At 40.2% G+C, this 26,912-nt stretch overlaps 2 protein-coding genes across 3 annotated transcripts in view; one reads left to right on the forward strand and one right to left on the reverse strand.

Annotated features, from left to right (window-relative positions):
* glsl (glutaminase like) overlaps positions 1–893 on the forward strand; it is a 62,061-nt gene extending 61,168 nt beyond the window's left edge. The window contains exon 21 of the mRNA XM_028823627.2: positions 157–893. Coding sequence (XP_028679460.2) covers positions 157–253 — 97 coding nt within the window. The 3' untranslated portion in view covers positions 254–893. The remainder of the gene's footprint in view (positions 1–156) is intronic.
* Positions 894–1,139: 246 nt separating this feature from the next.
* Positions 1,140–23,274, reverse strand: LOC114668035 (BTB/POZ domain-containing protein 1-like). 2 transcript variants are annotated; one of them, XM_028823628.2, is made up of 8 exons: positions 22,686–23,274; positions 14,788–14,944; positions 12,224–12,329; positions 11,818–12,015; positions 11,395–11,524; positions 8,891–8,978; positions 6,353–6,499; positions 1,140–2,538 (listed from the first exon to the last, which is right to left on the reverse strand). In XM_028823628.2, the coding sequence occupies exons 1-8, from the start codon at positions 23,102–23,104 to the stop codon at positions 2,380–2,382; spliced, it is 1,404 nt and encodes a 467-aa protein (XP_028679461.1). In that variant the 5' UTR covers positions 23,105–23,274; the 3' UTR covers positions 1,140–2,379. The 2 variants fall into 2 exon arrangements, with proteins under 2 accessions (XP_028679461.1, XP_028679462.1); XM_028823629.2 differs by having other exon boundaries at positions 11,395–11,587.
* Between the last annotated feature and the right edge of the window lie 3,638 nt (positions 23,275–26,912).

A 26,912-nucleotide genomic window follows, 5' to 3' on the forward strand; every position in this document is an offset into this window, starting at 1 on the left:
GTGTGCGAGTGTGGGTGTGTGTGTGTGTGTGTGTGCCCTGTGATGGGGAAAAAAAAACAAAAAACCCAGCAGTGGATGAAGAGGGTTCAGGAAAAATCATTCAACAGAAGTCTCAATACATGTGTATATGTAAGATGTTCTTAATCTTGATTACAGATGGGGGAACACGCCACTGCAAGAAGCCACAAAATACAACAACGCTCATGCAGTGCAACTGCTGAAGAGATACAAAGAACAGCACAGATCTTTATAGTGGCACCAGCAGCCAAGTGAAATCCTCTACTTGAATGCATCATCATCTTCATCACAGTGAATAAAGAGCCACATGCAGTATGTATTGTTTATACCAAGAAGGTTCACCGTTTGTTCAGTGCATATCAAGATTTTAAAATTTCTGAAATTGAGTAGCTGCTTTCTGTTTGTGTGTGTTTACATTTATAGTTGAAAATATTTTCTGTCTTTTTGTAGCCTTTTCCTTTATACCAAATGCAGGTGTTGTCCCTTCTACATTTACTGTATACAAATGAGGTTGGGCTGGGGTAAGATACCTGATGTTGACATTTTAAATAAGAACCTCAGGCAGATGTGTTTAAATAAATGTATGCCCTGCACTCAGTAACCAGTTTAGCGACCATATTTCTCCAGATTCACATCAAACATTTTAATGCATAGGAAGAATTCAAAAAAAAAAAAAAAAAATCAAGAATTTAAATCTTTTTTTTTTTTTTTTTAATCGTATTGCTCAATTCACATCACTTTTCCTGTAAACTCTTTAAATAACAACATTCAGCATCAAAATATACAGCATTGTCTTACCAACACGCTTCAAAACACTGATAAGCAATTGTAAAATTACAAAAGCAAAAATGAACATGCACTAGTTACCTGTAAAAGAGAGATCTGCTTATTTCTGTAGGATATACATGTGAAACTGAACACTCTGTACTAACACTCTGTACTCAAACATTTGTGAATCACACAATTTTATTCCTGAAAGTTTTGAACTTGAATGTTAGTCTGCTTCTCCTCTTCCTCTCACGTCTTCAACAACTACCCAGGTAGAAGTACTGAGATACTTACAGGCACTTACTGGCTATAAACGTACAAACATATCCAAAAGTGAGATTCTGTCATTGCAATCATTTATCACTGGCTCTTTGTGTCTGTACTCACTAAATGCTCTTATCCTCTCGTCAAATCAGAGTTGACTTTCCAGGTTTGTAAAGTAACAGGGCAGGGGTGACGGCGGCATGCAGTCTCGGCTGACACATTTCTGTGTGGTTAAAGAAAGAAGAGAGTTAGTACAACTGACCTCCACAAAGCACCAGAGCTCTCTTGTAGATTTAATGTAATAAACCAAGTGGCTGTTTATGGTGGTAACCATATTTCATTTTTTTATAGTAGGACCCTCTCTTATCCATTTTGATGCATGTTATGAAAATACCAAAACTTGTAAGGAGTTTGGACAGCAACAATAGGATTTTTTTTTTTCCCCTTTAAAATGCAGAGGAAATACATTCTTTAACAAGTCAGAGCTTTTAAGCCCAATATTTGCTGGTGCATGCAACCTGAATATGCAGTATTCATCATTTCTCTGTATTTATATTACATATAATACACTTTAATTTAACAGCAATATGTAACATACACAGTATGCTACATTGAGTTTCAAATGACAAAATAACGTACAACTCCGCAGTTTAATACAACTGCTCTGTATTAGCAACTGTCACAGGAATGAGAATGAACAGATACTAAAATTAACATGGAAACAGAAGGGAAATAATAACCTCAATTACCAAAGGGTTCTTACAAAAAATTATAGAGCATTGACCAGATGTTCACTGTATAACTACATTTTTGCCTGTATTTAATGCCTGTATACAAAAAAAATCTAATTTGTTATGCACGGACAAGTTAAACAAACAGATATATTGAAGTAATTAATCAGCAGGCAAAGGCCTGCATTCTTGAAATGGCACTATATTTACAATTTACCAAGGCAGAAAACAAACCAAAAAAAAACGTCCACATGTGAATATCACCTACTGAGATAATGCAGGAGTATCGTAAAACTAGTGTCTCTTTAAATACACTGTGCCTGTTTGCTTAATCGTTCACAAAGTTGAAACAAAACTATTATTTTTTAATGAGCTGATAAACTGAAATTATGTGAGACGTCAATGGAAATCCACTTTTCTGACATGCTCCTTTAAATGATTAATCGTCAGTGGCAGTTATATTGGTTGCATTCCATGGATTTATTTTAATAATTTTGAACTGTTCTACTGTTGTCACTGGTGTAATTTTCTTAGCATACAGCATATTCACTTTTGTAAGAATTATTGTCCTTTAAAATGGCCAAGACAGCAGTCCAGTCTATGTGTAGAAGATGATTTCTGGGATTTGTCCGTCCTCAACTGAAGTGCCATTGTTATTCCCTGGTGAACTAAAGAAGAAAAAGCAAGTCTTGGTTCCCGCTGCTGATTCATGGATGACTTTCTTTAGTCCTTTGGTTCCATAATGTGAATCAGGACCCTAAACCAAAAATACAAGAAAATTAACACTTCTAAATTAGTAAGCAGGGTACAAAAGATTACGTAGTAAAAATACATAGAAGGAGGGGAAACTGAAAATATTTAGTCTTTCTACTTTTAGGTTGAATGTTGGAGAATATTATACTCTGAGTAGAAATGCAGTTCACGTTAGAAAACAGGACTTGTTGCTCTAACCTGGTGCTACACTGCAAAAAAAAAAAAAAAAAAGAAACGCATAAAGGAACATTCAGTTTTCAAACCTGTCACTCCTGCCAACGGAAATGAAACAAACAGAAGAATTCTGACAAAGCAATCAGCTCAATTGGTATGTAAGTGTTAGGATCAGTTCAAATACTGAAGACAAAATAAATAAATAAATAAATAAAATGAAAATCTCACGACATTTAAAACAAACCACACTGCACTTTCCTAACTAGCCTGGAGGACAGGAGTATTAATTCAAATATTTAAAAAATAAAGCGGCAGTGCCAAGTGCTTCCTCCTGAATAGGCTCAGTGCAACCGACCACCAGAACAGGACCACCAAGGTTCAATTCAGACTCCACTCTGTCCTCATGCCAGTGCGACGACGGTTACCACTACATGAAGAGCTACAGCAGTGCCTCAAAGGTAATTTTATATTAATGACACCTCCAGGCCACTAAATGCCAATCAATAACGAGGTAAGAATATTATGAGGTTTCCAAGGGTGGGTTGTGTGTTAGAAAGTGCATTATGGGGTACCTACTGTAGCTCACTACGAAGGTCAAGAAGTAAAACGGAAAAGAAATGCAGGAGAAAGCCTTGGTGGATCTCAAGTGAACTTGAACTCTACTCCAATCCATATTTAGGATTTTTAGACCCCTGTACCCACACTCATTTTGTGAGACTTTTAAATAATAATAATAAATAAAAAAAAAAATCCTAACACAGAATGGAAACTTTATAATGCTATCAGTACAATGCAGAAAGCAAACTGATGATAGAACAAGTAAATACCAAACCAATAAACAAAGAAACGCCACACATACTCGCCACTTTCAATTAGTTCAGTTGTACAAGTAAACCTTTTTTCCTGCTAGTGAGTTTTCATTCATACTGAGCAACTAATTTTTTTTCACTTCACTGGCAATGCAACATTAAATGGACTTTTTGTTGCTAACCTCATATCAGAAATTTGCTTCATAATATTACAAAGGCTGAGCCAATAGTTATCTGCACTTTGGTGTTCATTTGGTTTAGGTTGGCAGTACAGCTTTCGCCGAGCACACATGGCATGTCTGTGGTCACACTGGTAAAGTTTCGACCTTCATCAGTCAGATTTTTCTTGTTTGCCATTTCACTCTCCATTTGCACCAAAGCATCGCAGGGCTGAAATTCTCATTGGTTCATCAGAATGATGGTACAAAACTGCTCAAAGCTGTCGTCTGTAGTGGATGTGGATTGGTGCTTAACACATTCCAAGCATTTTTTGAACTTCTCAATCCATTTGCAAATACTCCACTGTGGTAAAATACTGTTTCCATATTGCACAAAGGGTACACCCTCAGTACATAGAAAGTGGATTCACTGCACCCTGCTTTTCATTGGTGCCAATGGAGAGTGAAGTGGCCGTGTTTAGTCCTAGAAAACAACAAGAGAGACTGAATGATCAAAGTCGAGACTTGGCACTGTGACCACACTGTGAAAGCTGTACGGCCAAACCAAACAAAATTACCACTAAACTGTGAATAATTATTGACAATTTGAGAATATTGCATGTTTCTAAATGTGTCTGTGTACTGTCTAAACATTCTTCTTGTGTCCAAGTGGACTTTTCTCGGGGCAGATCATTTTCATTCTACATAACAAAACTATACTTGTTAATGTAATTGCCATTTGAATCTATGCTATTGAATTAAAATAAAAAAACACAACTTTCCTGTGTAAGGAGTATACATTAATATCCAGATGTCATTTTAAAACTTTCAGAAAGTCTTATTTTAAAAGGACTGTCTACTCCATGGTCAAACAAACTCTGTTTTGTGTTGTTTCAAAAACACCAGATTTTGTTTTCTGACTTCATATTCGTTAGTCAAATACACAATACTTCAATAACATATAGGCTGCAAAAATAGAGAAATGCACGGCCCAGCACGTTTAGATCACTCTGGAATTTTGTAAACAGAGTTACGTGTGTCAGTTGTGCTGTCAGATATTGTAACAAAGTCCCTCGATCCGGAGTGTACCTGCCCAAGCCAACACCCTGTTTCTGTTTACAGCGACTAACCTTTCAGAAAATCACTAGCACAACTTGTAAGCAGTTCCAAAAATTAACTGGAATAACTCTTATTTTATAATTGGGTTTTATTAAATTCATAATAGCAATTATCAAGATTATCACTGCACCTTTATAAGTCTGGCAGCTCTCATAGAAATGTACAAAATCAGTTTAGGTAGGCGAACTTTGTTCCTTTGTGATCTTCGGGACTTTGTTCTTTCTTTATGATCCTACAGTAATTTTCTGAGACAAATTATCACAGTGAATGTACAGTGTACACTGAAAATCGTAGAAGCAGAATTCTCTGTGGAGCTTTAGGTGGTTGTATGGAAGAAATAACTGGTAATGGAAAAAAATCCTGCTGTCACCACCACAGCTAATTAGTATAATGGAAGACTCATTAATGTCTACTTTATTACTGCAATGCACCGTAACTAAAATACAAGCACTGGTTACAAACTGGCTGAGGCGTGAGACATTAAACCTCAAGTCCGATGGCTCATTCCTCACCTCTGACTTCCTGTACGACTCCGAGCAGGTCACTGTACCTACCTGTGCCCAGACTATAAAGAAATTTCTGTAATCGCATATTAAATTTGTAAGTTGAGTTTTATTGAAGTGTCAGCCAAATCTACAACAATAAATAGAAAACATGCACTTGCTATTCAGCTCTGATAAATGGCAGTTTTACCATCACAAATATTCATCCTATCACTGTGTCCACATTAAAAAAAATAATAAATAAAAATTCAAAAGTACACAGGAAATTCCAGTCTATTGAGCTGCTCTTCTAATACGTACTTAAATGCTGGTTTAATTCACTTCTTTCTATTGATAAGTTATGTTTACAAGTGAAGTCAGTTTGGCAGATTTCTCTTTTACTCTCTGTGCTTGTCCAAACGTTTAAAAAGCCCATGAGTTTACAATGAGATCAATTCATATTTTTGGTGGGTTTACATGATGTGGTAGCACGCCTGTTCCTGCTGCACGTGTTTTGTTCATAGTGTGCCCGTTTATGTTTTTGTCTCACTGGATGTCGCATGATGAAGGGTTTTAGAGCTTACTGAACTTTCACACTCCTTTCAGGTCACCAATGACCTGTCAGGCCAGAACAGCCTAACTTACCAAATGAGTGTGCAGACAAAGCGGCTATTAGGAAGTTTCATACTTGTGAGTGTGTGTCGCCGCTAATGGCCTAAACTGCAATTGTGAAACTAGAATTGAGGTGCCATACAGTTAATGATGAAGTTAGAAGAGGCCAAAATGATGCATTAGTCATTAAAAAAAGAAAAAAAAACACAGACACACACAAGATTTATCACTTTAACGTTACACTGTTTGTGTGTATTTGTGGGGAAGCTTCATAGCTAAAAAGTAAAAGGAAGGAGTAGACAACAGCAGGAATGTTTATCATCTAAGCCAGTGTTTCCCAAATTTTTTTTTTTTTACAGAACAATAAATGGCCAACAAATAACAGCAAGTTATAAATAAAAATAACAAAAACCTTTTTGCCTAAAAAATAAAATAGTAAAACTAAACAAAAACAAAAGTTTTACCTTGAGGGTTGCACAAGCTGTGTAGCTGATATTTGGAAGTATTTCTATGGGCTCTTTAAACATGACCCTGAAGGTGTTGGCAGTGCCATCACAACTAAATCCTGTGTCGTTTTGTCCCAAGGTCTGGTTTTTATCACTTTCAATTATCTATGAAACCAAACAAAAGTTGAATTATTATTACCATGGAGACATGCTGTATTACTTAAGCATTTCTATGTTTTTGAGTGTGGTGAAGTCAATATTGATAACCACAGTGGCATAGACTCATGAAACTGAGATCATTTGTCAGCTTCTGCCTTGAGTCACTTTATGGAAGATGCCATTGAGACCATCTGAGATGTTATGCAGTCAGCAAGCCTCCACTAGACAGAGACAATGGAATCTCTTACTTACCCAACATAAAATCAGAATTAGCAAATTATTTGAAACACCCTGTCTGTGGAATTTACATGGACTCCCCATCTCTACATGGGTTACTAATGTGAGTGATCTGCTTTTGCTTTTTTGGCTCACTGGTGGTTCTAAACTGGCCCAATGAGAGAGAGAGAGAGAAGAGAGAGACACAGAGTGTACCCTGTGAAGGCTTGAGGCCCAATCCAGAGCTGGTTTTTGCCTTGTACTTGATGTAGGCAGAATGATTGACCTTGAAATGAATAAAGCATTTTCCAATGAGCTCCCAATATTTCTTTTTGCACGCAATGTGAAAAAGACAAAATCTCAGCACCTCATTTTGGAAAGGTTTAACTCGAGCAGTCCTCCTCCACTGGTGAATTTTCTGTAACGTCAAGGACTCCGACAAACACTTCTACACAGTATGTCACAGGTACTAACAACCTACCAGCAGGTCAGACTGTGACAGTTCCCATCTCATCGATGGTTGCAGTAGGCCAGGTAGGTCAGCCCAGACTTCCCTGTTGCCACATACTAATTCCAGATCTTCTTCAAGGGGAACTCCGAGGTGCTCCTCAAGCCAGTCGAGGGATGTAACCTCTGTCTGCTGCAGGGTCTCCACCCAGAGGGATGTGCCCAGAGGAGCTCCAGGGGAAGCGGACTTGGGGTCATGCCCAAAACCACCTCAGCTGGCTCCTCTCAATCCAGAGGAGCAGCGACTCCCCTGAAATTGCAGAGCTTCTCACCCTATCATGAAGCGTCAGCATGGCATGTTTTTAAAGAAACTGAATATCTCCCCCTTGTACTCACAATGTCTTTAGTTAGTTACGCACAGCTCATGACCACAGGAGAGGACAGGGATGTAGAGTAACTGGTAAACCAAGAGTTTAGTCTACAGATTTGATTGTCACTTCACCACAATGGACTGTCGCTCCAACCCGCTTGTTGATCTAATGTGCCCTTCTTCCATCACTGATGAACAGGATCCTGAGATACTTGAATTCGTCCATGCAGGGAACTTGTCTCCCAGGAGTTTAACTTTAAAACTTAAGGAAGCAGTAAACTGGAGGTTTGGTTTGGACTTCGTGATCCTTTTAAAAGGCTCAAATGAAATTCTGACTTTTTTCCCCCCCCATTACACTTTTTTTTTTATATATAAATAGTTTTTCCTTGAAAAAATCCTCTGCATGTTCCAAAAAAAGAAACAGGATTAGATATTAACTAATTTGTGGCTTGTTTTTTTTTTTTTTTTATATATATAAACAAAAATACTGAAAAGCACCAAACTGGGGCAAATGCATAATCCTTCTAGGGCAATAATGACTATACTAGGATATTAATCTGCTTTATTCAAATAAAAAAAAAAAAAAAGTCAAATTTTACTTTTGTTTTCTTGTTTTTTTTGCAAATGTAAAATTGGACTCTTAATTTATACAGATTGTGTGCGTGCACTCAACGTGATGCTCCTTAGATTATAAGGGGGCACTGTCATAGCAATGCCCTTGCCTAGAATGGCAAAAGGCAAACACATGAAGTACAGAATAAAGAAATGCAAAACAAGCCCCCTGCTTCCCAACACCAGTCTGTGGAAGCATCACACCAAACTAAGTCGCTCCCCTTCTCTCTGTCCTGATTGCTCTTCTGCTCATCAAGGAGCTGCCTTCCCTGTTTATCCCACAACTCTTGGCCCCCCTTGCCCCTGACTATTAGCTGCCTTTATACTCCTCTCTTGATATTCCTATGCCAGTGTGCCAGAGCTCCTTCTAGCTGGCCTTCTAGTGCTCCTACACTCCTGTAGACATATTTTGACACTAAAATGTCCTGACATCTATACATTTCTGGTTGCCTGCACTCCATAATATGCTGATGGGGGCCCAGATCATCTTGCTGATACCTACTGACATGGAGGATCTTTTTTTATTTATGACACAATATGTGTCTATGGAGTATTTATTTAAAATGTGTTATACTAAGCCCCCCTCACTCCCCCGTTGTGTTTTTCTTCCTGCATTGCCTTTCACTCTCGAAGCCAGTGCAGACATCCATTTCTTTCCTACTGCCCTACTGGGCCCTGTTCCTATCCAGCTCAGCCACCGTGTACAATTAATGCATTAGGCAGTCATCATTACAAAACATTATCTACTGTACCTGTATGTTCACTTGATAATCAGTTGGCCCGTGGATAGAGCCATACAGCCCAAAGCCAACTATGAATATTTTCTTAGTGACAGTAAACCTAAAATATACAAAAAAAAAATTACATTAAAACTTTGTGCTCCTACTTATATTTTAAAAACAATTTACTTTGTAGTATCTATGAAAGAGCTCCTCGTTTTTGTTCTAGGGTTGAAGTGTCAATGGGGGCCTCGATATTGTAACCTTTAGAATCCCTTGAAAAAAGGAGCTTGGTTACAAAAGGGATATCAGCTTTTCATTGCAGACCTTTTAATATATTTTTCATTAGGTAAATAATTTCTTTATGAAATGATCTTTAAGATCATATAGCAAGAGTAAGACTTTGCCGAGTGCCTTTTCTTGCGAGACGTACCATTTACATCTGTTTTTGTGCTAATCGTCCTTTATGTAAGATCAGGTCATACTACAGTTATGCAAACTAGTGTGTCCCGTACCAGACTTGACGATGTTCAGGATGGGGGGGGTGGCGGCAGCCTGTTGACCGAGAGCAGCTGCTCTCTAACTTTGTTCATGTTATAGGACAGTCCATTCCCTAGAGGTTACCTAGAAAACTATCAGGTGGATTTGTTTACCACACCACCAGTGCCACTTTGGTGTACCTGTTTGCTTTACTATTAGGCAAACCTTACTTCTGTTTACAAAATTTCCAATTACAAGGATTATTAAGACACAAAAGTAGAGATCTCAACTACTGCTCATTTATTGTTGTCCATTTTAATATACAAACGTGGGTAAAAGTAGGTTTACAGTTGCGAGTGTGCAAGGCTGGCAATTTGAGCACTTTGAGATTGTAGCTAAGTGCACTTCTTTTGAGTAATTTTAACCTGCATGTCCTTTCTCCACATGAACAACCATAACCCTACATTTGCCCACCCCTGTATATTTGTTCTTGAATGTCTAGAATGTAGATGTCACATGCTTTTGTCATTCTGCGTAGGCACTCTTAGCCTTATGCCTGAGAAGACAGCTATGTTGTAATAAACTGACTTATGTACATTAGCTCTCAGTCTTTTCATCACCTTATACCACTCAAAAACACAAAAGAAGCACATTTACCAAACTGAAATTGACATAATATTTTAAGCTGTATTTTCTGTGGGACACTGAAAAAGTTTTTTGAACCTGCAAATAATAATATTTAGCTAATGTCAATGCAGCTGGTGTAAAACGTTGGGAAGGAATGTGTAGGAGTTAAAGCAAAACAGATTTCACTTTGTTTCAGCTCAACCACAGATCAAATCATTTAAATCTCTAGTCCATCTGATCTGAACGGAGGTGGCATTAAAATGGTTGTCTTAGCCTTATTATACAGTATATATCTGTATTTCCTGGCATTGCCTGGGTTTTCCCTTAAAACGCAGCTATAAAGTACTTCACGTTTTTCTGAGTAAGACATGCAGGCAGCCCGACTAGAGATGTATGGAAGAATACCACAGACTAACAGCCAACTGCAGCCATTTACAATGGAAATGGTCATTTGACAGGATGGCAGGAGTCTGCAGTATTAACATTGATTCTCTTTAATTATTTTTAGCTAACATCATTACCACTTGTTCTGCCCCCAACCTGCCCCTGTTGGAGTATCATTCACCTTCAAATGATCAGCTTTAAAAGTTACCCCCAGAAAATTTAAAAAAAGGAAAAACTGCTGGACAACAGAAATAGAACGAGGTCTGATTCATTGAACCCTTCCCACAATGCATTTAGACGTTACATAGCCTATATACTAAGCTGGACTATCCCGGAGTTGCCCTCCAATTTTACTGATAATCAGTGACGCTGTTTTTTGAGTGCTGATAAAACAAATGCCAAGACATCTTTATGTAAGTAGACTTGGAGCTGGGATGCCCAGCTTTGCCCAAGTGATATTTTATAAATGTAAACTCTAAAAATGATTATGTTTAGACTAAATATGATCAGGGATTCCAATTTATTATGTGATGTGACCCAGCTGTGGGGTTATGAGCACTTGATCTGGGAATACAGTTTAAAAGATGCTTAAGAAACAGGGCCATACTGGTTGTGATGATGGTGTAATGGTGACAGATTGTTACTTGGGGAACAATATGACCCCTCGGAGGTGGGGCTTGGGACTATGACAGATATAGCAGGAGAAACGATTGATTGAAGAAAGCATTTAATGTAATGGGCGAGAATCAAACTATGAAAGGCAAGGATGCGGACCATTCCTCTACCATCACAACTCGTGGGGCTCTGTTTCATCGGTGATAGGTCACACTGTATGTAATATTTCATGCCACTCATTCTGACCATGAATCACCCCTACTGGCCCCAGAGTTAGGTCAAAAACCTGGAATATTGTGAAAACAATCCATGTGCTTTAGAAAAGAAAAAAAAGGTTTACCTTGAAAAACAAAGCTATTCAAAAAGAACAAAAAAAAACAAAAACAAAAACAGAATGTATATTATGTGTATTTTATTTATTAAGAGCTTACCTTATTCGGTCACTGGTTCCACTGTAGCCCCAGCGACTCTCTACTTGCTGGAATCTATTAATGCTGCATTCTTTCCCCCTGAGACAGCAACGTGGCTTGTCTATGTAGTCAACCCTTGGTTTGGGGTTTACTGTAAAGTGTAAAAAGAGATTTACCACCTCCCGATCAAACAAAATTCCGGACTGGGCAGGCCCTGTGGCACAAGAGAGAATATTAAACTGGTTTCTTTGGATAGAAAACAAAAAGAGCTTTGAGAACAAAAAAGTAAATAAATAAACAAACATGCACTGAGCAAACTTCACAATAAAAGTCTGAACATGTTGTACACAGTATTTTCAATGATTACAATAGATAAAGCACAAAACCAAATGTTACATCCAAGTTAATAGCAAAACGCTGTAATAGCATTATTGAACTGTTCACCTGCTGCAAATTCCTCAATAGTCATAAGTGGAAACCGAATGAGCGACAGGGCTTTTCCCAAAACCTTTTGTTTGTTTTCTGCCGTCAGTGGAAGTTGCTGCCGGTGACATTCTGCTTCAGCCCAACGCACAACAGCCGCAAAGAGCCGACTCTCCCGAATGCCCAGCGAGTCCCTTTCAAGCACTGCACAAAGCGTGTCTAGAGAGAAGCAGACGAAGAAAGAGGCACAGATTGCTGAACAACGTGGATTTCTGTTTTGAAAGCCATTTGGCAAGAAATAAAATATGCTTACTTATAAAAAAAAAAAAACAAAACAAAAAAAAAAACACAACTGCTTTTCACTTATTTGCAACATTATACAACAAAAGAAGTTTACATGTTATTTATTATAAGCCAAGCAGCATACCTAAGTCAATGTCCGTGAACCCCTCTGCACTAATTGCATCTGCCGTGCTCTTATCTATTGTATCCAAACAAAGACTGGCAAGTTGAGGTTCATCAAACAACCTCGCCTACAAAAGAAAACATAAAGGTAAATGTCAGCTTTATCTATGGTATCAATGCGAATCAAATATGAGACATAGCAAAAAGGGAAGCTTCAGGGCAGAGCAAGGGGAACAAAAAATAGGCTTTGAACAGTTCTCAACCAACCATTACTGGAATTCACTTTAGTTGCCCCAGTTTATTAATATGTGCACACAATACAGATGTATGGCCAAAATGATGTGAATAAAATTAAATTTAAATTAATTTCATTATTCAGTTCAGGTGTTTCAGCCACACTCATTGTCAATGGCTTCATCAAATCAGGCACAAGGCCCCTGCAGTCTTTATTGGCAAACACTGGCAGTAGAATGTGTCATACTGAAGAGCTCTGCCATAGGATGCCACCCTTACTAAAACTCAAGTATGATCAGTTCATGAATTGGGTGTCCATGGCCGAGCAGCTGCACACACCTGACATCACTATGTGCAATGCCATGTCGGCTGGAGTGATGTCAAGCAGGCCACCACTGGACTGTGCAGCTGTATGACATGTACTGTGGAGTGATGCAAATCCGGGTTTTCGGTGAATGCTACCTTCTGAACATCGAAGTCTGGTGGAGGAGGGATAATGGTCTGGGACTGATTTTTAAGGTTTGGGCCTGGTCCCTTGGTTCCAGTGAAGGGTAACAGCTGATGCTACAGCATACAAAGACACTTCACACAGATGTGCATTTTCAACTTTGCAGCAACAGTTTAGGGAAGGCCCTTTTCTGTTCCAGCATTGACTGTGCCTCTGTGCAGAAAGTCAGGTCCACAGGACATGGAGGAATTTGAGTGGCTTGCACAGAGCCCTTAACACCTTTGGGATGAACTGGAGCACCGATTTAAGATTACACTTTCAATTTATAATAAGAAAAGCACCTCATGAGAATTGCTTCAAACAGTTCCAGGAATGAGAGCCGAGTGCTTTGGCTGGATTAGCGTTTGTGTGCAGTTTGCATATTTTCTACCTCTTCTCCTCTGTTGGGGCGGAGTGGTGTCTCTAAGGCTAGGGATTTGTACTGGCAATCAGAAGGTTGCCGGTTTGAATCCCGTAAACACTGAAAGTGGCTCTACTCCGTTGGCCCTAGAGCAAGGCCCTTAACCTGCAATTGCTTCGTCCTGGGTATGACGTTAATCTTCATCCAGCCCTGCAAGCAGGTCCTCCAACTTGCTCGGAAAACTTGGGGGTTGATGGCGGGATTGGCACACCAGCCACAGTAAAAAATAGAAAAAAACAAAAAAACAAAAAGAAAACCTTCACATTGTTCCAGTGTGGTGCTGAGGTGTCACCTGCTGCACTTGGGTCCTAAATTGGTTTGCCATATGGTGGGTGCGGGCATGTGTTCCTAAACTCACTCTCTCTATGTGTCAATTGGCATCTCTGGATTGGGTCAGTATCACTGAGTCAAGGGTGGGACAAGTGACTGAACTGCAAGCTCTATCCAGGGGTCAAATATATAAAATGTATGAGCACCTTTCCACAAAAAAGTCAGAATTCAGAAAAGAAGTGTCCAGGTCTCACTCTATTGTTTCAAATATTGTTTTTTTTGGTACTACACAACCCTAGTGAGTGTGCGTGTGTATATTCACTCTTCGGTTTCTTTGCACCCTATGATTGATTGCACAGGCTCCAGCTGTTCGGTTATCCTTCCCTGGGTTATGAAAATGGACAACAACAATAGCATTTATTTCTATTGCATGTTTTCATAGAAATGATGTAGCTCAAAGCGCTTTAGAAGATGAAGAAAGAAAAAAGAAAAAATATAAAAATAAAATTAGGCAATACTAATTAACAAAGAATAAAGTAAGGTCTGATGGCCAGGGAGGGCTGGAGAAAAAAAACAAAACAAAATAAAATCTACGGGGTTCCAAGGCCACGAGACCACCTGGTCAGCCCCCACTAGGCATTCTACCTAACATCCAGATGCCTGGATAGACTATTATATATAAAATACAGTGGGTGTGTTAAAGAAAGATAAGGATATCAAATGGAAGGCAAAATATTCACACATCCGACCAATTCAATAAAGACACTGCATGGTTATCAATATGAGCTTTACTGGAAACCAATATGTTTGCTATATAAAGCTTAGCAGTAAACTGGATACTTTCCACCTTATTTTCATAATTGTCTCTATAATTATTTAATGTGATTACAGCTGTGACATGACCAACCCCAGTTTTGCTTTCTGTTTGTCTCCTCATTAAAACAAGAAATACAATGCGGCTGAACTGCCTATTGGGTGATTCAGTGCTGTTTGTGCAGAGCTCTACTCAGGACACTTACTACCAGGTTTGAAAGGGGGTGGGAGGGCTCATCTATACCTCTGACCATCAAAAAATGCCCCCTATGAAGTATAAATCAGCCTGCAAAAAATGTGTATTTATTTTAGAAGAGACCAATAAAAGTAAAAATCCAAATATCCCATCCCACTCACCTACCTGAGTAAGCAGCATGAAGGCGTTATCAGCCCGCAGATGTTTAGTCAGAAACTCCACACAGTGCACTTCCAGGGCTGGCACAGCGTATTTTTTAGCCGTGTAAAGGGTCGTCATAACGGTTTCTGGTCCAATATGAACTTCATCTGAATACAGGAACCTTAAAACGAACAAGTACAAACCTTTACAGTACCATGTTTGAAAACAGTGAAACGTTTGAAAAAGTAACCTAACGATGCAACATAATGCACAGAAGATTATTTTGATCGGGGCGTCTTCTATTAATAAGAACAGAAATGGCAGCAACATTGAGGTCAGGGTCAGAAACAAATCATGGAGGAGAATGACGCTGTATGTCCAGTATGGTCTTGAGAAACTTGTCACATGACGGCGCTCCTGTTATTTTATTTTCTGCAATTGGCAATGTAAGCGACTCATTCAGAGTCTCACAATGGTGGGCAGTACAGCACCAGCTTGGCCGCTAGGACTGAGCAGGGTTAGAAAACAAAATGGATGAACAGCAGAATGTGGAATGTCAGAAGGGGGTCCAATACACAGACATTTCTGCAAGTACTGGCAGCTTCATATGGGTGGTAAAGACAGCAGATGCATCTACTTATGGTGTTGGCTCATATGGCAAACTGAATTTACATATAGCAAAAAAAAAAAAAAAAACATTACTTAGCGACTTTACCACACAGGCAGGGAGCATGGCTAAGGATTTAATATCCCAATGTTGTTGGTTCAATTCCCACTTCTAATTCACCGTGCAACTCACTTAAGAAACACTCTGAGGTGCAAATTCATATCACAACAGATTATGTATTTTGTATACGAGGCATACACGCAACACACTGCTGGGACAATCTCATCGAAAATGTGCACACCTCACTCATTTGATCAGGAGGAGACCAGACACTATGTGCCAGCCCAAAATTCTGACCCCAGGAGTATCTTTGGTTCTACTACAGTCTGAAGGACAGTGCCACCTGCTGGCTCAGTGCAGAAGAGACTGAAGACAGACTGGCAGGCAAAGGAACCACAGCTTAAAACGACTTACCCATGCAACACCGTGTGCCGCTCTGATACACAACAAATCTAAATGGGCACTGACTTTGCGTCTTTGCACCCACACATAGTGGAGTGGGGGTGAGAGGAGAGGGGCAGGACTAAAGTAAAGAGTGTGTTTAATGTGTTTTAAAGTATTCAGAAGTGATTGTGTATGGGTTTCTGAAAGGCATTACAGACGTTTGAAGTGTCCCAGATCCACTTTCATCTTTGATCAGGTCTTTGGTATTTTCCACATGAAAGCTGCATCAGTGAACAACGCTTAAGTAGTGCTACACGCTTTCCAGATGCACCACAAGCAAAATAACAAAAAAAAAAATATACAGTATGTATGTATATATTATACTGTATAAAAAATCCTGCGACGTGACAAGACTTTTGGAAGATTTTTTCAAGTCCCGACCTCCTCTTAACCATTTTCAACTACGCCCATGGGACTCTCACCTCTCATTCGTGTGAATGCTTTTGACAGACACAGTTCCTGCTCTCTCGGCGCTTATAAATTTTACACATTTTCCTCGCTTTAAGTTCCCAATCAAAGAAGAAATTTTGTGTCCAAATCTTATTGAAGAATTTCATTCCGAAGGGTTATCAACAGAAGAAATGAGTACACGGGCAATCCTAGCACTGAGAAACGATGAAGTCAAATGCATTAACAAGAAAAATGACAACTGGTTACACGGCAAATGCGTATCAATAGACTCTGCTGAAACAGTTGGTGGTGATGGTGTGGAAGATAAAAACATCAACTTACAATATCACGAAGAATATCTACAACCGTTAACACTGTCTGGTATGTCACTGGCCAAATTACTGTTGAAAGAAGGACGTATCCAAGAAAGATAATGTAGTACATCTTCAGCGGATAACATTAGACACCAAAGGAGATCTTGATATGCCATTTATATTAAAATGTTAACAGTTTCCCGTCAGAATAGCTTTTGCAAAGGCAATTTACAAATCTCAGAGCCAAACATTCAAAGCAGTCATTTTATTTAATAGATTGAAAGAAACAAAATTAAATCACGGGCAGTTATCGTTGTCACAATGACAGTCCAAACACAGAATCACAATTCAATGCAATACTGATGAAAATTTAATTCAAAAAATCGTTTTTACTGAAGTTTTACAGTAAAAGTGTAAGTTTAAAAAGTATTTGCGTGTTAATTTCAAAGCCAAACAGAACGAAATCATATTACACAACAAGTAACACACACAACCTGGGTTCGCTTCCCGGGTCCTCCCTGCGTGGAGTTTGCATGTTCTCCCCGTGTCTGCGTGGGTTTCCTCCCACAGTCCAAAGACATGCAGGTTAGGTGGATTGGCAATTCTAAATTGACCCTAGTGTGTGCTTGGTGTGTGGGTGTGTTTGTTTGTGTGTGTGTGTGTGTGTGTGTGTCCTGCGGTGGGTTGGCACCCTGCCCGGGATTGGTTCCTGCCTTGTGCCCTGTGTTGGCTGGGATTGGCTCCGACAGACCCCTGTGACCCTGTGTTCGGATTCAGCGGGTTGGAAAATAGATGGATAGATGGATAACTAACACAACATGAAACATAATTTACTTACATAGACTTACATTAATTTACATAGTTTTACTCTTTTTTAATATGGTTAATTACTTGCTGTAATGTAAAATAGTTCTATTATGAATATGTAACAATTCCCATTAAAATAAAAATCTGTTTAAATTGTACAACCGCATCCCTATATGCGAGCGGCAGAATCGCAAAGTGGCTAGCGCGTAGTGCAGGACCACAGGTTGGCAAGTGAAACGAGCAGGGTCAAAGCCCCCTAGTGTGTGAGTGTGTGTGTATGTGTGTGTGTGTATATATATATATATATACACACACATATACACACACACAAAAATACATACATACAAGCAAATACACATTAAGTACATACACATATGTAGTAGCACTCAGAACTTTTAACCAACCTTCAAATATATCTGAATATTTGCTTACTTTAATACAACTATCCAAACCCTCATTTTTTTTGATAATTTCGACAGCACCGGTACTGACCCCCTCTGGCCCACTGAACACATTGCTTATTTTCTCAAGAATTTGAAATGCACATTGGTGGGAATTTCTAATGAGGAAGAGAATTGAATCCTCAAATTAAAATGCCATCCATTTTTAAACCTGCTGAATCTGTGCTCCATTACTAGCATGCTCTGGGGAACACGGGGAAAAAAAAATATACATCCACTGGGTGGTGGTGGTGGGGGGGGGGGGTTTGAAGAAAAAAAAAAAAAAACAAAAAAAACACAACAACAACAACAACAACTAGACAAGGTGAGAAGACAACAGGAGGTGAAGAGCACTCCAACAGAGTCACGTTCCTGGAGCTTGGAGGCAGGTGAGCAGGCTGGGAGCAGATATATATATCTATTTACTCAACCTGTTTAAGCAGATTTTTCAGGCCATAGGGGCTCAAAGGTGAGAAAACACAAACCCCCTGCTGGTACAAAACCAGGAGTCAAACTCTGTCTCCTGAAAGTAGGAGGCCGAAGCACTAAAACTGTGCCACAAAATTGTCTAATGCACAATCATAACTTGAAAAGGTTGTATACATTATACAGTCAGTTTTTTTTCTCTCTATCTACTGATCTTGTTAATGTTACAAGCCTTTTGACGGAGCTATAAAAGGAATGCGCAGGACGGCCCTGCACGGACATTCCAGTGTTTCCTGGACGGCCAACCTTCACCTCACGGCTTCAAATTACTCTCTCAGTTAAAAAAAAAAAAAAAAACACCTGACATTTCCTAAAAGTTCTTAATTTCACATTTCAGAACAGCGCACAATGCAGGCTTTCAATTCAGTCATTTATGTTGCCCCTGCAACGTGTCACTTTAGACGCCAAAATGGATTGGTTTCTTTTGAGGGAAGAACAACTCCTCTGTTTTTGTTTTTCATTTTGCTGAACAACACATACTGTAATCTGCCTGCAGGTAGTTGACCCTAGAAAGCGTAACCTGCTCATTCACTGACTAGCACAACAACACAACCGAAAGGATCACAGGTCGAGGTTTTGAATCTTTTGCTTAAAGCTGATCAAAATGTAATTTATACAGCACCCTTATTTATATATTAAAAAACACCCTACACAGTTTATTTTTAGGGGAAAAAAAAAAATCACACCCTGCATTAGAGGTTTATTGTCTGCATTTATTTTGCACCATTAGCATAACAGAACACAACAGTCTAAAACTCATTTATATAATAGTCACAGAACCTATTAAAGACAGCGAATTGAATAATTAAAAAAAAAAAAAAAAAAAAAACACATTAAATACACATTGGGCCAGTGATAGCAACTTTCCTCTGCATTTGTGTGTCTGAACGTCTCTAAACTGGCACTCTGTCTGTCAAGCGTGTTCCCGTAAAGCCTGCTTCTCAGACTTTGTCATTATTTTCAAGGTGCCTTTCTCACCACCTGTCTTTGAATCGGACATTCTCATTGTGACTTTGATGCCGTTATTCCTCCTTGTGTGTCTCACTCACTCACACTTCCTCTTTCCTCACGTCACCAAAACCAAACTGACCAATCACGCCAAAGCCAAACTGACCAATCACACCAAGGCACTGTCCCAGTTAATGCAAGTTCATAAAAATCGGCCAATGTGTGGATGAACACTCTTATTTACTTATTCCATAATGTTACTATTTTTATTATTAATCAAGGAAGATCTTAGGGGGCACCTTAAATGCTAGCATCCAATATTATGCAGTGTCCTTCCCAAAGCATGTTCTTCTGGCACTGTAAATAGATAACTGAGGCACATGAAATATATAAGAATATATGTAAGACTATAATACTGAACGGTCACTAACACTCCAGTGTGCCATTTCAGTTCTCCATGTCCTGCTGTGGCACTCTGTACTACTACTCTACTGCTAAGCTTTTTTTTTTTGTACCCATAGAAAAGTCATCCGAGATAATGGAAGGCTTGGAGTCAACAGATTTAAAAGATTCTGCTGTCAGCTTAAATGACCCAGAATACACTACTGTAGAATGACCAGGAGGGGGTGGGCGGCCAGTTGGACAGGGATTGTGCTGGACTTTACCCATGATAACCGACTGTGGACCCCTCCGGAGATTTACTTTATCCTCCACTGATGCTGCAGACCAGTTTTTACTTTCCTCTCCTCCATTGTCAACTGGCCATATTTTAACGATTTGTTAAAGGACAGATATTGTGAGGTTCCATTTATGTTAGTTTCAAACCACTTTGGCTAGTCCACACTACTACATTTTCATTTAAAGAAGGTGTTTTTAAAAGAAATCTACCTCTGTCCACACTTGTGTTTTCACATTGTCTACAAAAGGATCTCTGTGCACACAAGAACCACTGGAAACACAAGACATTGATGTTCATCTATAACGGGCACACATGCACTGGGGTAGTAACGCTCTTAATCACAGGATTAATCGCAAAACTGTAGCACTGAGTAAATGACTGGCACATTCAAACCATACAAAACACAACGTTGATGCATACAAGTGAGCAACATATGAAGTGCCATGGAAGACAGCTAGGCTTTGTTGGAATATGGGTGACTAATTAGGGAATGAGACGTTGTAATAAGTAGGATCCGATCAGGGAATACAATAAGAACCAACCAACCAAAGACTCATTACAGTCTGTGTTTTCACTTGTTCACATCAAAATGCTGAGGCTGCACTTTTCGAAATACATGTATATGACTAAGGACGGCGCTTTCAAAAAGTCTGTTTTTCAGGGTTGAAAAACAAAGGGGTAGTGAGGACAAAAAGTAAAAATGACTTAAAACAAAAAGAGTGTGGACAGGGCCTTTGTTTCCTATCTGTTTAAACAAATCTGTCTTTACATGTGCTCACTAGCAATTTGTCAAGTCTGTATTTGCATCTTTCCTATGAAGTGTGAACTTGTTACAGCACTCTGCCCCTGCATTCACTGAAGAGTGCTACACAAAACAATATATAAATAAAATCCTTGAATGGGATGGCAGCGATCTCATCGACTTGTTCACAGGCATTACTGTAAAAACGCGGTTAGCACTGCTGCTCCACGAATCCAGCGTCCCGAGGTCAAACCCCACACTCAGTTACTGCTCACATCAAGTTTTTACGTTCTTCACTTTTCCGTTAAGGTTTCAGGCGTGTTACATTGATGGGCAACTCTAAATTGGCCCTGTGTGCCCATGTGAGTGTTAATAGACTGGCACACTGCTCATGGCACGTTTCTTCTGCCAGGAGAGCCCACGTAGCAACACATTGGATTAATCAGATTTGCTAAACATTTATGCAGCAACTTTACCATTATTAATTGTGGAATTGGTTGCTGGATACACTGAAAGAAAAGCTCGACCCAAATGTTTTATGTATTTTTTTTTCATATATGTTACTTACCCAATATAGTTTGTAGCGATGGCAGAGAAAAATTTTAACCTCATATTTTCATACAGAATAGAGAGAAAAAAATCCATTATATGAAAGAAGCCAAAGGTGACCAAAACTGTACAACCACATATGATGTGAAAAACATACGTGGAGAGAGAAAAAAAAATCTCATGTTACTCCGGTCACATAACTCACAGTCTGGGGGGTTGGGTTGTCACAGGTTGCCATCAGTGGGTCACAAACCCTCCATCCAGCAAAACGATCGACAGGGTTGTGTGATCCCCTCCCCACTTCCATTCCCATTCCTAACCTCGTTAATTTCATCACGGGGAGAGCTCTTTAATTGCTGTATGTGGGTCACCAGTGAACCTAAAAATGTTGAATGGGGTCCCGAAACAACTGAGGTTGTGAAACATTGGCATAATCCACATATCTGTCTTGTAATAAATCCATGCAAAACACATGCTTTGTATTGCTACGATGTTGTTAAATAGATGCTTTCGAAATTATCAGTGCATATCACAGACAGGAAAACATGTCCCCATAATGCACTTTTGAATTGAAGACAGGACTCTTGACAAATGAAGGAGCGGGAGAGGTGCATCTTAGTGTAGGAGTAACATAAGATTTGTTTTTTTTCCTTCGTGGACATGTTTCACATTGTTTGCCACCTATGCAATGATCACCATTGGTTTGTTTTATATCAAACATTTTTTTCTCTATGCTGTATGAAAATATTTGATTAAAAGATATTCTTGGCCGTCACTACAAACCTACATATTAACGAAGTAATATATTAAAAAAATATCAATTTTGGGTTAAGTATTCCTTTAAACGCAATCAACCGTTTTTGATAAGATGATGCCTTTAAAACAGCACATTACCAAAATCCTTTTACAGAAAAAAAAAAAAACCCCACCATTTTGGTACCCCCACCCCACCCCACCCCACCCCACCCCAAGGTTGGTGTGAGTGACCCTGTGGTAAGCCAAGGCCCTACCAGGCCGTCCTCCACTTTTTCATTACCATCCCTAAGATGTTATCATTATGCTGACTGGCGATTCGAAATCGTCTACGTGTTTGCAGGCTTGATGATGGCCCGGCGCCCCGTCCGGGGTTGGTTCTCGATAATGAAATGAGCGTTCAAATCTACTCGAGTATGAACGTTCCCGTTACCAGCTGCTCACACAATTTCGGATTTAAATAAAAAGATAACGAAATCGAACAACGAAATTTTACATGAAGTATGTGGCTGACGCATTGGAGCATATTTGTGTTTCAACTCTGAAACATTTGAAGGCGATAGCGGCACTGGACTTCCATAAATAACTCTTAAATAAGCAAGTGGGTCTCCTGTTAACCCCAACAATTCCCCCTCCCAAGACGACTTTGTCTTACTCACCGTTACCACGATAAAAAAACAGACAGCGCTCCCAAGACACTAACCTCAATAGAGACAAGAAGGCGGCGGGCTCCACGTCGGGCAGCTCAATTTCGGTCGAGGTGGTCGCCATACCCCCGTTGAACATGGCGTCGAAAACGGCGCTGCCGGCTGCCAGCACGAACTTGTGCGCTGGGATTCTCTGCGCTTGACGGCCCTTCCCGACAATAAAGCGCACGTCGCTGAGCAGTTCGTTGTTGAAGAGGAAGGAGAAGCGCTCCTTCACGGAGCTTTTTGTAGCCTGCCAATTGTACATCGGCTCCCGGTGAAAGCCCACAGAAGCCGGGGATCCCGGAGCGCCAGGGACAGCAGCAGCCGCTGCAGCCTGAGCCGCCGCTATGTTCCTGCTGCTACTAGAATAGGCGAAGTTCGAGGCCGGCCCTTCTGTGTGCACCTTGGGTTCTGCCCCACGCCCGGCAGCCATGGCGCTGTGGAGATGCACGTCTATAAGCGTTAAATAAACTGGCTGTGCAAACCGAATGGACGCATCATTTTTGAGAGCGACAGAATCGGCTTCGTCTGGTATTTTTGCCCCCTTGACGGGGTTTTGTCGTTCACATCCTTGACTTCCGCTTAGACGGCGACAAACCTGCGCAGAAGTATCTCGCTTCTGATTGGATCGTTTTCGCGCACTCGCCAATCCGCTTGCAGAGCTGCGCGGCGATGAAACTTCCAGAACGTATGCATGTAAATACTGTGTTTGTATTACTTGAGGGCAGCTGTATGGACATGCTTGAAGATCACCGACGTTCTAGGTGGTATTAACACACATTTATAAAAGCTCATATATGTATGCTAATTTACTCATTGTCAGAGACAGTTAACACTAATAGCACGTGCGATTAGCAAGAACTAGCTCTGGACAGGGTGTGTACATACTAATACATATTGTGTGGGAGTCAAAAATGAACCTAACCTTGGACGTCTTTTGGGTAGGTGAGAAGTAGCCCTGGCGCCTAAAGAAAAATGCAAATAGAAGACATGAAACGACTATGGCAGGGGAGTCAAACCGAGATCCTGGAGGGCTGCAGTGGCTGCAAATTTTAATTTCAGTCACTTTCTCAATTAGTAACCAGTTGCTGCTGCTAATTTCTCAGCCGTCTTCTGTAATTATTAGATAAATAGATACTTTATTAATCCCAATGAGAAATTCACATTCTTCAGCAGCAGCATACTGATACAATAAATAATATTAAATTAAAGAATGATAATAATGCAGGTGAAAAACAGACAATAACTATGTATAATGTTAAATATTAACGTTTACCCCCCCGGGTGGAATTAAAGAGTCGCATAGTTTGGGGGAGGAACGATCTCCTCAATCTGTCAGTGGAGCAGGACAGTGACAGCAGTCTGTCGCTGAAGCTGCTCTTCTGTCTGGAGATGATACTATTAAGTGGATGCAGTGGATTCTCCATAATTGATAGGAGCCTGCTGAGCGCCCTTCGCTCTGCCACAGATGTTAAACTGTCCAGCTCCATGCCAACAATAGAGCCTGCCTTCCTCACCAGTTTGTCCAGGCGTGAGGCGTCTTTCCTCTTAATGCTGCCTCCCCAGCACACCACTGCGTAGAAGAGGGCACTCGCCACAACTGTCTGATAGAACATCTGCAGCATCTTATTGCAGATGTTGAAGGACGCCAGTCTTCTAAGGTAGTATAACCGGCTCTGTCCTTTCTTGCACAGTGCATCAGTATTGGAGCAATTATCAGTATTATGAGCTTGCCTAACTGTGCAAGCCAACAAAGGACCAGTTAATTCAGAGATCTCAAACAGTTCCATTTTTAATCCAACTAATCTCCTATTTAGCTATTAATTAAACCCGTTATTTAATTCTATGCCTTCTTAGTGTTTCATTCTGCCACACCAGTTATTTCCAAAACTGATTTTCTTTTTTCTGACATCACCTTCCAAAAAAAGAACATAAGTCTGACAAACAAATGTTTAAATCCACATGTTACTCGTTTCTTTAATAGTTCAGATGTCTCCAGATCATGTCATGTCCTTTGTTAACCCTTCTTAATCCAGACTAGGGTCACGGGGGGGGGGCGGCTATAGGGCACAAAGCAGGAACAAACCCTGGACAGTGCGAACACACACACACCATTTTACAGTGGAAGAAAACCGTAGCAGCTGGAGAAAGCCAATGCAGAAAAGGGGTGAGGTGAGGTTCATGGCTGGTGACTCCTTCAGAGTGAGATCTACAAATAGATCTGGGAAGCGTCAGTTCTCAGCCATTTTAAGATCTCTCCAGAGTTGTTCAATCAGATTCAAGTCTGGGCTCTGGCTGGGCCACTCAAGGACATTCACAGAGTTGTCCTGAAGCCACTCCTTTGATATCTTGGCTGTGTGCTTAGGGTTGTTGTCCTGCTGAAAGATGAACCATCGCCCCAGTCTGAGGTCAAGAGCGCTCTGGAGCAGGTTTTCATCCAGGATGTCTCTGTACATTGCTGCAGTCATCTTTCCCTTTATCCTGACTAGTCTCCCAGTCCCTGCCGCTGAAAAACATCCCCACAGCATGATGCTGCCACCACCATGCTTCACTGTAGGGATGGTGCCAGGTTTCCTCCAAAAGTGACGCCTGGCATTCACACCAAAGAGTTCAATTTTTGTCTCATCAGACCAGAGAATTTTCCTTCTCATAGTCTGAGAGTCCTTCAGGTGCCTTTTGGCAAACTCCAGGCGGGCTGTCATGTGCCTTTTACTAAGGAGTGGCTTCCGTCTGGCCATTCTACCATACAGGCCTGATTGGTGGATTGCTGCAGAGATGGTTGTCCTTCTGGAAGGTTCTCCTCTCTCCACAGAGGACCTCTGGAGCTCTGACAGAGTGACCATCGGGTTCTTGGTCACCTCCCTGATTAAGGCCCTTCTCCCCCGATCGCTCAGTTTAGATGGCCGGCCAGCTCTAGGAAGAGTCCTGGTGGTTTCGAACTTCTTCCACTTACAGATGATGGAGGCCACTGCGCTCATTGGGACCTTCAAAGCAGCAGAAATTTTTCTGCAACCTCCCCAAGATTTGTGCCTCGAGACAATCCTTTCTTGGAGGTCTACAGACAGTTCCTTTGACTTCATGCTTGGTTTGTGCTCTGACATGAACTGTCAACTGTGGGACCTTATATAGACAGGTGTGTGCCTTTCCAAATCATGTCCAATCAACTGAATTTTCCACAGGTGGACTCCAATGAAGCTGCAGAAACATCTCAAGGATGATCAGGGGAAACAGGATGCACCTGAGCTCAATTTTGAGCTTCACAGCAAAGGCTGTGAATACTTATGGACATGTGCTTTCTCAATTTTTTATTTTTAATAAATTTGCAAAAACCTCAAGTAAACTTTTTTCACGTTGTCATTATGGGGTGTTGTGTGCAGAATTCTGAGGAAAAAAATGAATTTAATCCATTTTGGAATAAGGCTGTAACATAACCAAATGTGGAAAAAGTGATGTGCTGGGAATACTTTCCGGATGCACTGTACATTTATAGCGACGAGAGAGCGGAGAGCGCACATTTGCTCCTCACCCTCCATGTGTTCTAAACTTGCTGTTGCAATTTCACAATTCAAACTCATTCAATACAAAGGAAAGTATAGAGAGGTGTACAAAAAAACGGATTTCAATTTTGACCTTAATTGAAATATTTAGTTGTTTTAAAAAGCTTTCAATTCTGATGTATTAATCAATTCTAATACAGACTGTTCAACAAAAGTATAACAAGAAAAACAAAAGAATATTTTATCTAAAGTCAACATTTAGTTTTTTAACATAATTTTTTTTTCTTAGTCTGGTCCAATTTTTTATAAAATTGAAAACTGTTTATGGTCTTACCTATATTTGTAAATGATGTCCATGCGTCTATCCTTCTCCATGAAATCTCCGTCACTTTCCTGTAAAAGTCCTCCTTATTTTCCTTTATGTTTGTCTTAATCTTCCATTTTGGCAGTCAGTAGGAACAACAAAATAAAAATAAACAGACCGCTGCAGTGCTCTTGACTTTCTGATATCGCTAACTTATAGGCGTCCAGAGCCTCTGCGTAGTACAATAACAACAATGAGCACCTGTTGGGCTCACATGCACCCCCTTCAGGACGGCACGGTACTGTGTGCCTCACTTTGTGCCTTTTCAACACAGTTTTGTGTCCGATCAGACTAAATATGTCACACACATTCATTAAAGATATGAGAAAGTCAGGGTGTTTAATAAACGTGTCTGCAACCCTCATATTGGCGACATATCG

The sequence above is a fragment of the Erpetoichthys calabaricus genome, chromosome 17, assembly GCF_900747795.2.
Source record: "Erpetoichthys calabaricus chromosome 17, fErpCal1.3, whole genome shotgun sequence".
Taxonomy (NCBI): domain Eukaryota; kingdom Metazoa; phylum Chordata; class Cladistia; order Polypteriformes; family Polypteridae; genus Erpetoichthys; species Erpetoichthys calabaricus.

What these genes read in the sequence shown, in the direction of transcription:
- LOC114668035 (XM_028823629.2), bottom strand. Translation starts at nt 23,104, where the DNA reads ATGGCTGCCGGGCGTGGGGCAGAACCCAAGGTGCACACAGAAGGGCCG. An exon ending in GTTCACGGACATTGACTTAG is followed by an intron (nt 12,016 to 12,223) that starts GTATGCTGCTTG and finishes GCTTCTCTCTAG; the next exon opens with ACACGCTTTGTGCAGTGCTT. An exon ending in ATTATCAAGTGAACATACAG is followed by an intron (nt 6,500 to 8,890) that starts GTACAGTAGATA and finishes TTGGTTTCATAG; the next exon opens with ATAATTGAAAGTGATAAAAA.